Genomic DNA, 13,865 nt, shown 5'->3' with positions numbered 1-13,865 from the left:
ATGATATCACCGTTAAGGGACACAAGGAGGTAAATGGTATGATAAGATGTATTAAATACAATACAAAAATATGATGGCTTTTGGTAAAATAAAGGAAAATATAAGACAAAATGTAATGATACAATCAAATATAAAAACGTATGAAATAAATAAAACAATTACAAAAAACTAAAAGAACAAATAAAATAAGAATTATACAAACTCAATAAAGAATAATAATGAGGACGCTTAAAATACTAACTTAAAATGGAATGTTGCTAATAAAACTGTAAAATAAACAATAAGTAAACATGTATAAAATAAATGAAACAATATACAAATAAATAAAGAATAAAGCCATTTAAAAGGGGGTTGTCGCTAATTATTATTGTTTTTATCACTTGTTCTGGCGTCCTTATCTCTGTCTTCTATCACTTTATCTACGGCTGAGATCTTTTCTGATGAAGTTAACTTTATACCTCACTTCCTGATATTTCACGTGTTACTTTCTCAGAGGCAGTTTTCACCCCTCCCCTGCTCTCCCTTCTCCTCGGCTGACCCTCTCCATACAAACTTTCAGTTTTTTCTTTTCAGAGTGAGAAGCTCCTTGATGTGGACCCCTCTGTGGACCCCTCTCTTGCCCTTCTGTGGATCCCTCTGCAGACCCCTCTCCCTCTGCGGACCCCTCTGTGGAGCCCTATGTGGACCCCTCTGGGGGCCCCTGCAGTGGGGCCGGTGTTTAATCAAGCCCCTGGCTGCGACGCCCAGCAGGCCCCTGCTCTCCTGACCCGCCCATCTGTGGAGGCTTCATTTCTCAGAACCCACACACTCTATAAGCTAACTGTCCATGAGCTTTTAAAGCAGTGTGTGTTGAGCTGAAAATGCTGATTCTCATTACCATATACATTATTATTATCATACACACACACAGAGGCTTTATTATGCTTTTTGGGTTCTCCCTTTCCTGCATTGTTTCATTTAGGTTTCTGTGCATGTAAATGGTCTACAAAGGCTAAAATCCCTGTGTTCCCTCCAGAGTGAGTTTCTCTCCAACTCACTCCCCCCCACCCTGCCTGAAATGCCTCCATTAGACTCCTTTGTTTCTTTCGTAACATAGTGACATCACTGTGTAACAGTGTTACACAGTGATCTCACTATGTTACTATGTTTAATTTGGCCAGCGCCCCAACACATTGCACGTGATAGGCTAAGGGGCGGGACATCTCTAAGAGGTTGACCAATCTCACAGAGCTGGCCAGCTAACCAATCAGAGTATACTGGACTCTGGTTTCAGACAGAGGGTGAAAAGAGGTGCAGAGGCAAAAACTCTCCCTTTTTTGCTCCTGTGAAAGGGTAAAAGAGTCAAGGGGACACACGAACAAAAAGAAACAGCAGCCTTCAGGGGCAGGCGTCCAAGTTAGCTCTCAGTCCTCTTACAGTCAAGACAAATATCATATGATGCCTTAAAAAACATCCGCTGCCCCAATTACACAGAACTCCCACAGCAGCAGAAACAAACCGAAGCTGGGAGTGTTTTGTCATCATCCGTTACCACTGCTTTAACTTTCAGATAGCCATCCACAGGCTGTAACTCTGCTCCTCATCACAGAACTCCACCACAGAGAACGTCTTATCTGCACCGTGTGCGCCGCCAATCTTAAGCCCCACTGATGGATTTGGCTGAGTGCTCGATGGCTGAGTTTTTAAGCAGATTCATATCAGGGTGATTGAACGAGCCGGGGCTTTGGTTGGCCGGTGTTAGCGCTGTCGGTGCTGTTATTGCTAACACAGGAGGAGACAGAGACACTACAGCCGCGCTGATGGATAGAGAGACTGAGATTCCCCTGAAGATAGAGGGAGAGGTGGGAAATAGTGAGAAGGGGGGGGGGGGGGGGGGGGGGGGGGGGGTGTGTCTCCAGTGGGTTTTAGTGCATATATGTGAAATTGATTGCATGTAAAATAGATTAGAATGTCATCATAGCCTCCAGTGAACACTGATTCAGCTCTTAAACAGAGCTGCTTCTGGCAAGACTGACTGTAATGATGTCTAAAGGGAGAACATATGCATAGTGTGACACACATCATGAAGCTATAGGAAACCCTTTGAAATCCAGTTAAGGTAGCTTCACAATCGATGACAGCTAAAGCAAAACAAATAAAAAAACGACAATAAACAGAAAATATGAATATCTATTTTAGCAGAAACACCAAAATCACTTTTACTTCAATTAAAATATTTTTAAATCAATCACCTACATTTCCGATAGTGAATATATTGGCTTCTTCTATACATTGCTTTGTTGTCTTACATATTACACCAAGCAAAGTTATACAGAAGAGAAGCCATGTTATTGACAAATAAGGGCCTTTTCACAGCTGAGGGTGCTTTTGTTAAATTAAATAGAATTGATCTGGTTGGTTTAGGTGTTGTATTTCAATATAAGAGCACACTTAGGAACTCTATTAATCACCTACATGAGCAGGTGAACGGACTGATTTATTGGATAGACAGACTCTCCTTTATCGCATAATAATTGTAGTTTTCTCGAACTGTGGTAACCACTTAACCCAGCAGCTGATAAACAAGGACCAAAGGAGCACCGCTTATGACGCTGGCCTTCCAAAACTTCCCAAAAAATGCTTTCCCACAATGTCACTGGGACTTAGACCACCCCCTTTTTTGTTTTATTGAAGGGATGTTCAAACTTTTCACACCTGTAACTTTAGTTCTGATTAAACAAAAAAGTCTGAAAGTCCGTACCAAACACACAGAAGTGGATTAACGTCAGAATTCTGAGAATAAAATCAGAATTCTAAAAAAGTTCGGAACTTTTTATTTTCAGAACTAATAAAAAACACATTTGCTCAGATTTCAAATATAATACTCACATACACTGTATGGCCCTAATCCACTTCCAAACAAACAAGGTAAGTGTGAAAAGGTTAGAAGAAATGATTTTAACTTCTCAATATTTATGTAAAATGTATCAAATGACTTGATGTCTAAATGCTGTGAAAGTATTGACACGATTTAAAGAGAGCCCCCTGTGTGTGATGTACAGCCGGATGGAGACATGCAGAGTAGCAGACCATTGAGTGTTTGGTCCCGGCGCGTGTGGCTCCTGAGCTGGGAGCCTTTCATCAGCCAGTCTATCAGCATGGCAAACAAGAGCAGTGACCCCTCCTGACCCGGCCCCTGACTCAGATAAGCACTGCAAACACAGTGTGAAGTGGCTGAGGCGGTCACACACCGCGGAGCTCACTAAGCCTGACACACTGACAGACGGTCCGACTGTTCCTGTGTGTGTGAGGGCACAGGAAAGTAAATGTGTGTCTCTGGGAGTTGGGGCATGTTCCTAAGTGTCTGCGCAGCGGGTGTTCATGTGTGCACGCGCTCGTCTGCACACATGCGTGTCACTACCTATTTGTTGTTGTAATGTGTTTTCCCTCACCACTATCCGCCGCTCCCCGACATACCATCACTGCTCTGACAGAAACATCGCTCTCTGTGCTTTATAGCCACTGAGGAAACGATGTAAACAAAGCCGGCAAAAGAAGAAGCCATGTTTCTCTTTTATGGCGTACAATTTTTCACGGGCTTTAGGAAAGGCCCCGCCTGAATGATTGGAAAGTAGGCCTATATCTCACAGCGCTCTGCACTCTGGATGGTTTTTCATCTGCTGCTCTCCCTCTGCACGGTCCTCAAGGCCTGTGTGTGACATCACGGTCAATCTGGCCTCTGTGTTTATTTGTCTGTCCTCCGTAGATAATGACCATGCCACCAAGGCTACAGAGAAACTATTGGAAGAAGAGCACAGAAATGGAAAAATAGATACGAATCTTACAGAGAGAAAACAGGCCTGGTAAACATTTAAAATGGAAACATGGCACACATGGAGCCCAAATCATGAGGTCAACATTTAAATTAGATAACCTATTAACTATAACGACATTACCATCCGCCTCAGCTGTGCTTCACTATTAGTGAGAATCAGACAATGATGAGTGGCCGTGCTAACTGTTGCTGTTGTAGGGAATAATGTGCAGCGAGGCGGTCATTAATGAATAAGAAAACCAACTAAAGGTGTTATTTTTTCATTAATGACCGCCCCGCTGCTCATTATCCCTCTTATTACAACTGCATACTAATAAAATACAGTATGTTCCACGGCGTACCAGCGACTAGAACTGCAGCAACATCAACAAAACTTAAAATGACGGCAGCACTGATCGAGGTTTTCTGTGACTGTCAACGTCTGTTCACATGTTCTTTTCCATTACCAGTTAAACACTGCCAGAGCCCATACTGTGTTCCCTTTAGTGTTTGCTTCCTGTCCGTCTTCTTCTGTTGATTTATCTGATATACAGCACTCTGCCCTTTAACCTCTTTCATTTTCTTATTCTCTTTTCTTTACTGGGGACAGTTAAGCCATCATGGATCCAATGTGTCCTGCTCTCCTGAAATATAAAAAGAAATATTCAAAAACTATTTTCCACAGCTGATTTTCTGCAGATTGATATGACTGCACATAGTCCCTTAGCAACGGTCTGTTTTCATAGTTCACCTTAGCAACTTTGAGACACTTACATACAGCGTTTGTGTGTCCTCTTCTCACAGTTATACGCTGAGCCTATCCTCTTCACATATCTGGGTAAAATAATCATAAAAGCTAAAGGGACCTTGTGAGGTACTATTTTTATTTATTTATTATATACAATTTATTTGCCCATATTCAACTAGTCGTTTTTTTTCTTGATTAGCTCATTCTAAGCCTTGCTGCAGACTATTTAAACATCCATCAAATTGTAAATATGGCCATTACTGCAACTCTTTATCTATATTGTGATTTTAAACTTATTATGGGCGCACCACGACAGGATCACAAAACTAGTATGGATCGCAAAGTGAAACATTCAAGTTCAATACTGTTTTTCTTTCCAATCTCTCCATCTTTGGTTAGTCTGCATAGTACAAAGGTAAATTCTCCTTCAAAAAGTCTTTCAAGATCACAGTGAATGTATGATCCAAAGGACTACAGCCCCTGCCTGCAGACCGGCCCTTTAATTCCTGCATGTTTGAAGGATGAAGAGAACTGATCCAGATCAGCACTCTCATCACAGTTTGGAAACAGAGGGGTCCACTGGCACGCTGTGACGTTTGGAGAGCTGGGCTTAATGAGGGATTGTGTGCATGGAAAGTTGGAAAGACCAGTGGAAGTCATGAAGACTTTCTGCCAGTGAAACAATACTCCCTCTTCTGGTTCCACACTACAGAGGGTGGAGAGCATTAAGCTGTCTCACACCACACTCAGAGGGAAGAGGCAAACATGAAGTCAGCTATGAACAGAAAAGCTTTTTCCTTCATTTATACCAAATATAAATACAGGGTCTGTAACTCCACAGCAGTACAATAACAAGTGAACAGAACAAATACATTTAAAATATTAACAACAGTATTTTAAAAGTGACACTTAAACATATACTTTAGGGTATTTATTTATCCTTTGTGTTTATATCAAACAATAAGAGTATGAAAAAAGGATCACTTTTTATTGTATGTCCCTTAGAGCGTTAATGCTATTTTCTGTACTACCCTAATATTCTCTGTCTCTGTTTATATTAATGTAAGATCACAGTGAATAGATTAATGATATATTATAGTTATGATAAATGTTTTAGGTTATTCAGAATTCTGGTAGCGTGCACATAAAACACTTAATATAAAATGTGCTTTGGATAGCAGAGGGAAGATGTACAATATTATGCCCAAAGTTTATTCTAATAAAGGACATTTGTTTTGTATTCAACTTGATTATGTTCCAATAAGAATAGCCTCTGTCTTTGTGCTTCATGCATGCTCCTGAACAATATATATATATATATATATGGGTTTGCTATCCTGGCTCCAAGATGGTGGAATGAGCTCCCCATTGACATCAGGACGGCAGATAGCTTGCACATCTTCCGGCGCAAACTGAAAACTCATCTCTTTCGACTCCACTTCGAGCGTTAGAACGATTAACGAAGCACTTTTATACTAATAAAGGACTGGATTACCTAAAGCCAGTTGAGTAGCACTTGAAATGTTTGGCTCTATGAAACCTGATATACTTATATGATTCTGTTTTCTTCAAGGTTGTGTCTTCCTGGTCGAATGTACTTATTGTAAGTCGCTTTGGACAAAAGCGTCAGCTAAATGCAATGTAATGTAATGTAATGTAATATATTTGTTTTCCTTACTAAACTGTTCTTCCTAGTTCAACAAGACATTAGGAAAATAAATTGTGAATTGTTGGGAAAGTTATGTTTATTCTAACTGAGTTGTTTTGATGAAATCAAAATAATCTAAAGGGAACATAGCTTAGATATTATTTGACCTAGTTTCATATTTTGCCATTCTGAATAATTTGCTACTTTTTCCCATTGAAATTGCACTTGTAAATAAAATAGGTGCGTTCACACCGCAGTACTTTTCCCACTTTAGTTCCGATATAGTTCCGAAATGTTGCGTTCACACCCAAAAGAGCCGGTGTCAGTACCAGATATGTTCGGGCTACCAGATATGTTCGGGTGTATTTCCGTCGCATCCGTCATCCGTCATATTCGTCATATTTTACGGCAACTCAAGAGGGCCATCACGGTCAAATTCCGAACATTTAAACATAGCCGACACTTCATTCTTTACTTTGTCCGTTATTATATGTAGAAGATTATACTTTTTCTCCGTCATGTTGTTTCCTTAGCAACAACTTCAAACAGGCATAGCCTACACTTCATTCTTTACTTTGTCCGTTATTATATGTAGAAGATATTAATTTGTTCTCCGTCATGTTGTTTCCATAGCAACAACTTCAAACAATAACAACTAACCGCTAGCTGCAAAGCTAGCTTCACAGCCACTGCTCCGTTTTAGGAGACTTTGCACACGTTTTTCACAAACATTTTCACACGCTAGGAGTACTTCCAATCGCTTCGTCTTGATCTGTAGATGTGATTTGATGTGTCGTGTGTTCCCCAACTCCTCTCCAAAGTTCAGATAGTTAATAAAATACTCAGGGGAGTTTCCTGAATTTTCATGCCCAAAGCCAAGCACTAAGCCCTGGGTAAATTAAGAGGCTGATCTCGGGCACTTTTGTCCACTTTCCCTGGTGGTCGAAACTCAAGCCAGACATCCCTGGAATCGTCTCAGAGAGTAGATGATCAGTGGGGCCTTGTTTTTACTGAATGATGTGTTTTTTTATGATGAATTCAAATATGAGCTTATTTTTAGGATTTTCGGAGACTTTGCACACGTTTTCACAAACATTTTCACGCTAGGAGTATGAGAGTACTTCCATTCGCTTCGCCTTGATCTGTAGATGTGTTGTGTGTCTCCCAACTCCTCTCCAAAGTTCAGATACTATATAAAAATACTAAAAGGCAGTGGCGAGCCGTCAGGGCCCTCTAGGCCCTCTCTGAGGGCCTAAGATATTCTAAAAAATAATATTTAAAAACATTTAAAAAATATATTATTTTTTTTAAATATATATTTTTTAAATATTATTTTTGTTATATTTTTACCGAAAAAACTTGATTTAATTGTATTTAAAATAAAATTTCCAAAGAAATAAATCCTTCGAATCTGCCTGTTCAGTTTCTGTTTGAATGTGAAGGGTTACATGAAAAAAGCTCGTCTGGCCCTCTATGCGATTCACAGAGGGACCGCTATAGTAAAACAACGAGAGAGTAATGTCAAGTGACAGTACAATTGACCAATCATATCTTCCCTCTAAATGGGAGGGCTTTATTATCGCGGACTTTATGACAAGTTCCGCCCGCTGCGCTGCCAAGTTTATGCATGTGATATATCAACGGGTCAAGCTAGGCGGAATTAGCATACGTTCATTCACGATGGCTCACGTTAGTGATAGTGATGACATCGTTGCGAAACTACTAACCGAGTCTTTTTCAAGAATGAGTTACACGGATAAATTGGAGTTAATTACCAAAGGGCGACCAACACCACAGCTTAATTTGGTTCAAAAAACCAAACGGTTCGAGAGGCATTTTAATATCGGCAATTACGCCAGATACAACTGGATGACCGGATCAACCAGGGAACAAAAGCTGTACTGCTGGGATTGCTTGCTTTTTGGAGCGGACAGTGGGTCATGGGCCAGAGATGGATATTCTGATTTAGGAAGTTTATCCAAATCTGCACATCGCCATCAGAATGCTTCAGGTCACCTCAGAGCTACTATTCGGCTTAAAACATTTGGGGACACCAGGATAGAGCTCCAGCTGAATGAGCAACAACGCCGGGGTGTCATCCTTCATAATGAAAAGGTGAAGAGGAACCGAGGAATTTTGAAACGCCTGATAAATTGTGTGGTGTACTTGGGCAAGCAGGAGTTGCCGTTCCGAGGTCACGATGAGAGTGTAACTTCATCAAACAAGGGGAATTACATAGAGTTGCTGGATTTAGTGGCAGAATATGACAGCGACCTGCACACACACCTCGCCACATCAACAGTATTTACCGGCACATCTTCAAGGATTCAGAATGACCTGATCAGCGCTGTCGCTAGTGTAATGACGGATAGCATGAAAGAGGAGCTGAGGAAGGCACCTTTTGTCGCGGTCATGTTGGATGAAACGACAGACATTAGCAACGTGGCGCAGATGTCATATGTGCTTCGATATGTCACTGACGATGGGATAAAAGAGCGTTTCTTCAAGTACGAAGATGTGACAGAGGACAAACGAGCAGAGGCCATAGCTACACGGCTGCTGGAGTTCCTGAGGGAGAGTGGCTGTATTGACAAAGTGGTCGCGCAGTGCTACGATGGAGCAGCTGTTATGGCCTCTGGATTGAATGGGGTGCAAGCGAAAGTTAAGGAAACAATTCCACAGGCCCTTTTCATTCACTGCTATGCTCACATCTTAAATCTCGTTTTGTCAAATGGAGCTTCCAAGATAAGAGAGTGTAAGGTCTTCTTCTCCCACCTCTCTGGCTTGGCCACCTTTTTCAGCCGCTCAGCAAAGCGCACCAAGCTACTGGATGATATTTGCCAGCATAGGCTTCCACGGGCAGCTCCTACTCGCTGGTGCTTTCATTCTTGCTTGGTGTGCACAGTGGCAGATAAGACCAGGGAATTGAGAGAGGTAAGATAATAATAACAATGAACGTAATGGAAATATTAACAATAATAAAGAAATGATTTAGTGTTGGAAACTACCCACTCATAAAAACATGAAGGTAAAGAACTATGCTAGTATTACATTAAATGGAAAGCTAATCTTAGTGTTTACTGGAGGTCTATAAGTTGTTTTTTCTAAACTAAGCATTACTCTCGTAGGTGTTCGAGCACATCGTAGACCATCACACAGAGTTTGATGACGAAACTGTTCATTGCTCTGATGGATACATCACCCTCCTTACCAGCTTCGATTTCAGCTTTTGGTTGAAAACCTTCCACGCTATCTTCTCCTACTCGGATGTTGTTTTTGAAATACTTCAGAACAAAGGTTTTGATATGCAGTTCTGCCTGGCCAGAGTGGATCAGCTACAGCGACAAATTGAACAGGAGAAGGGGAACTTTGACAGCGTCTACGATGAAACCCAGGCTTTGGTTGGTCCTCCGCGCGGCCGTGGAGCTCAAGGAGACGTTCGTGCACGGTACAGGGAGCTCCACTGCAGCGTAATTGACAGCCTGCTAACCCAGATTTCCAACCGCTTCAGTGACCACAAAAAGCTGGAATTCCTTGCCCTTCTGGACCCGCAACAGTTCGGGCATTACTGTAACTATTTCCCAACTGCTGCCTTGAACAGTTTGATGGAGAGCTATGGCGGATATTTCGACCAGCCTCGACTGCACACGGAACTCGCCGTGATGTACGGCATGTCTGACATTTTGGGGAAAAGCCCAGCCGACATTCATCAGTTTCTCCTCAAAAAAGGACTGAGTGAAAGCATGAAACAGGTGTACACCCTCTCATGCATCATCCTGACAATACCTGTGTCCACTGCCTCTGTGGAGAGGTCCTTCTCTGCGCTGAAGCGCATAAAAAGCTACTCGAGGTCCACGACTGGGCAAGTCCGACTGTCAGACTTGGCCTTAATTTTGATCGAGAAGGAATTGCTGATTGCTTTAAAAGCAAAGGATCACCTGCATGACGACGCCATCAAGTTCTTCATCCAAAAAGACAGGAGGATGGACTTTGTGTTTAGGTGATTTGATCATCAAAGGTAAGTCAAAGTGATTTTCAATGTGGGCCGCCGTGCCGACTTAATTCATTTGTAATTGTTACTGTGGGTGCCCTGTCATGATAGGTGTTTATATAAATGGTGTTGTTTTGTGTGGTAGAGGGTCGCTGTCATTGATGCGTTTTGCACCCCGGGCCGCTGTTTTGATATTCCGCTGAAGTATACTATAGGCTGTGACGTAAAAACTTTTTCTTTTTTTTTTCGAGGGAAGAGGGGGGTGGGGTCAGAGGGCCTAGGTAGAAAAGTCACGGCTCGCCACTGCTAAAAGGTCAATAAAACATTAAACATAATGACAAAATAACAACCTGAAATATATGTATTCTATATACACATTTCGTAATTATCTAATCTAGTGGCCTTATAAAAGTGTTGGCTAAAGTAACGCAGAATATATATATGTTTTAATTGTAAATAATTAGAAACATTATTTATGTGCACAAGTACATGGGACCCCACCATAGCACCCCACACATAACAAGCTGTCCCGAGTTCCTCCGGCTGCAGTTCCGCAGACGGCCGGTGTGTGGCAGCAGAGCGCTGGGAGCAGAGGGAGGTGAGTATATGACGGATATGACGGAAGACGGATGCGACGGAAATACACCCGAACATATCTGGTAGCCCGAACATATCTGGTACTGACACCGGAAGTACATTTAGTTCATGAGAACCTTTTCACCCCCTTTTCCGTCCCTGCTAGAGAGCAGGGACTTTCGTGGGAGAAAAAGGTTCCTATTTCTGATTGGCTGGGCGGATTGCAAACCACGCCCCGTAAAACTCCCAAAAAGTTTTGTGAAGCCGCCATTTTATTATCCTCGCATTAGCATTATTAGCATTAGCCCAGCGCAGAAACGCAGAGAGACTAACTTATGGCAACACAAAATAAAACATGGGAGCGGTGGAGATGAGGAGGTGTCGGCGTTCTGGCGATTTACTCGGAAGGCTTCAGTAGAAGCTGCTGGGAGTCCCAGCAGCTTCTACTGAAGCCAGTCCCCAACTCCAGGGACTTCCGGCCGGGGACTTTGGGCGGCAGTATACGCCGTGAAGTGGTTTGCGGCCTGCCAGTAAACCCAAAGCAGAAGAAGAAGAAGTGATGTCAGCGGCTTCATTTGCCTAATCCACCCCCAGGGACTTATTCCCGTGTGAACGCGGTCTGTACTTAGTTCATGAGAACTAAAGAGTTCTCATGAACTAAGTTCACATGAACCTTTGTGGGAAAAGTACTGCGGTGTGAATGCGCCTTATGACTGTTTAAGTGCCATTTTGCACAGCAGTCTCGGCCATCGCTATATTAAACCAAGTTGATTTATTGTTTTCAGAACATATTCACACGAAGAAAGATCTAGAACAAATACAAAAACTAAGAAGATAGAACAACTTTTGGATATGTTATATAATGTCAGGGTCTTCCCACGTGCTGCCTGCTAAAACAAACGGTTTTATATTGCAAAGGCCTCCAAATGGTCTTAGAATTCCTAAATTATGGTTGCCTTTTTGTGATCATTAAGACATTAAGGACAGAAGAACAAGCTTTGAATTAAATGTGCATTATGAAAGATTGAAGAAATAAAAATCTCAACGTTATGCAAATTGCAGAAGTCAGAAGAAATGAAACGCAGAAACAGATTTGAGGTTGTTTCCATCTTACTGTTGCACAGATTTAGTTTTAATTGCGCTATTTTGAACAAGAATCGGCTCCAACTGAAGAATCATTTATAATCATTATCTCTCGGAGGTTATTCACATTATCATTTGTTTTCTCCCTCTCCGAGCATTGCACTTTAGCAATTACACAAACAAAAAGCTGGGGAGGGAGCATGTGTGAAGGCTTTTAGCTGGGTCATATTTTCCAACAGATGCAGAGAGAATGCAAGAATAAGGGAAAAGCACGCTGAGAGATGGAATTTCTTGTCATCTATCTCAGGGACTGCCATTTCACACACACCCCCTCTTTCTCTTCCCTCTCTGCCTCCCCGTCACTTTTCAGCAGCTATTGTTCTCGGTGGGGTGATTTTTCTTTCCCTCTTCAGATACGATAAAGGAGTGCACAGTCATATCCCCAGCACAGCTTCAGCAAAACAAAGAGTTACAGTGAAAAATGAGAAGCGGTTTCCATCTCCAGAACCCCCTCCCACACACACACACAACTTCCAACACACACTTACTAACACTAATATACAGGTCAATGGTTGAAAATATTAAAGGTCACCCATCATGCTATCTTTAGGCAATAGCATACTGTAGGTCTCAGATATATACAAATATACAAAAAACATGTCTATGAAGTGTGTTGCTCAAAATACCAAACAGATCACCCATTCTAGCCATGCCTCATATCCCTCTATTTCACTTCCTGTTTCAAAAGTGCTGATTCAGGGTATAAAGCTTTTTTAAAAAAAAGGAAATTGATAAAAAAGAGGGGAGGAGTTTATGCCTGCTCATGCGGGAGATTCTACCGGTAGATACTGACGTGATGAAACGCCATATCATGGATTATCAAGGATTATTTCTGTACAGTATGGAGCTCAAAGGCTTTCTCTCTTGCCGGTGATACCACAAGGTGAGTTCCTTTTATCTTCACACACATGCTCTCCAGTACAGGTTAGCTCTGAGTGTTAGCGATGCTAATGTAAACACCGACCATATTACGTCCAAAACAGTCGGGCATTGTTTCTGATAGTGCTCTGGGTCCACCGCCGATATGACGTCAAATCGCCGCAAATCTGGATCAGCTCCGTTGTTCCCCCGTTTTTAGAGATTTTGGTACGGAGGAAAAGAGAGAGGGTTTCATTTCCTTAAGCTGCGTGAGTTCCCTGACACACCGGGGACACATCTATATGTATAAAAGACATTAAAAAGTGCATTTTGCATGATAGGTCCCCTTTAATACTAAATGCTAAAACATTTACTAAAAGGCCCCTTTAGGCAGTACATTGTTGTCCTCCACCACTGGTGATTTTCATCAAACAGACAAAATGTACAGAGATTTGCCTGCAAAATGACCAGAGACAGAACATTCAGAAACCCCCTCCAGACAGTGATTGGACAGATATGACACATCTACTTATGAGATATCTATAATCATGTTGAGCTCTTTATTCTCTGCGGGGCTCAGCAGCATTTGGAAATGGTATCCTGTTCCCACGGCGGGCGGTTTAATGATGGCTAATGGAGCCTGTTTATCGCCTGTCATTTCCTGCTACGGCTCTCCGTCTGCATTTTTTTTTAAATATTTCATGTTCTGAGGATTACATGAGACCTGAGAGGAATATCCCCAGTGTTTGTCCTCTCCTGCATTCTGCTACAGGCCCACTCACATTCTTAATTACTTTCTTTTTCACTTTGTCAACAGCAATGGAGATATCAAATAATTGGCATGATGCTATTACTCCTTCATTCCCCTCATCTGTCCGTACAACTCTACACAGATGAATGGTGTTCAGCTGAAGCAATAACTTACCATGGATATTAGAACAGGTACTCTGGCTCATCTTTGAAAAGGACTGGGAGTGTAATTCCACACTAGCAGCTTAGTAAGGCGCATGTTTTGTGGACAAAATACCTGTCTTTTATGAACATAATCAAATTCACCAATAATATAATGATACAGAAAGTCATCATCACTATAAGTATTGAATACCTT

At 41.8% G+C, this 13,865-nt stretch overlaps 1 protein-coding gene across 1 annotated transcript; it reads left to right on the top strand.

Annotated features, from left to right (window-relative positions):
• The first annotated feature begins 8,272 nt into the window (after window positions 1-8,272).
• LOC117549484 (zinc finger MYM-type protein 1-like) lies at window positions 8,273-12,261 on the top strand. The gene is made up of 3 exons (XM_034221449.1): window positions 8,273-9,123; window positions 9,318-10,181; window positions 12,253-12,261. The coding sequence occupies exons 1-3, from the start codon at window positions 8,551-8,553 to the stop codon at window positions 12,259-12,261; spliced, it is 1,446 nt and encodes a 481-aa protein (XP_034077340.1). The 5' UTR covers window positions 8,273-8,550.
• The last annotated feature ends 1,604 nt before the right edge of the window (window positions 12,262-13,865 follow it).

This window comes from Gymnodraco acuticeps, unplaced genomic scaffold, assembly GCF_902827175.1.
Source record: "Gymnodraco acuticeps unplaced genomic scaffold, fGymAcu1.1, whole genome shotgun sequence".
NCBI lineage: Eukaryota > Metazoa > Chordata > Actinopteri > Perciformes > Bathydraconidae > Gymnodraco > Gymnodraco acuticeps.
This window is presented reverse-complemented; position numbering and strand designations above follow the sequence as displayed.

Excerpts from the sequence above, each read along its gene's own strand:
- LOC117549484 (XM_034221449.1), top strand. The coding sequence starts at position 8,551 with ATGACGGATAGCATGAAAGAGGAGCTGAGGAAGGCACCTTTTGTCGCG. Across the intron at positions 9,124-9,317 it reads AGACCAGGGAATTGAGAGAG|GTGTTCGAGCACATCGTAGA; the intron begins GTAAGATAATAA and ends TTACTCTCGTAG.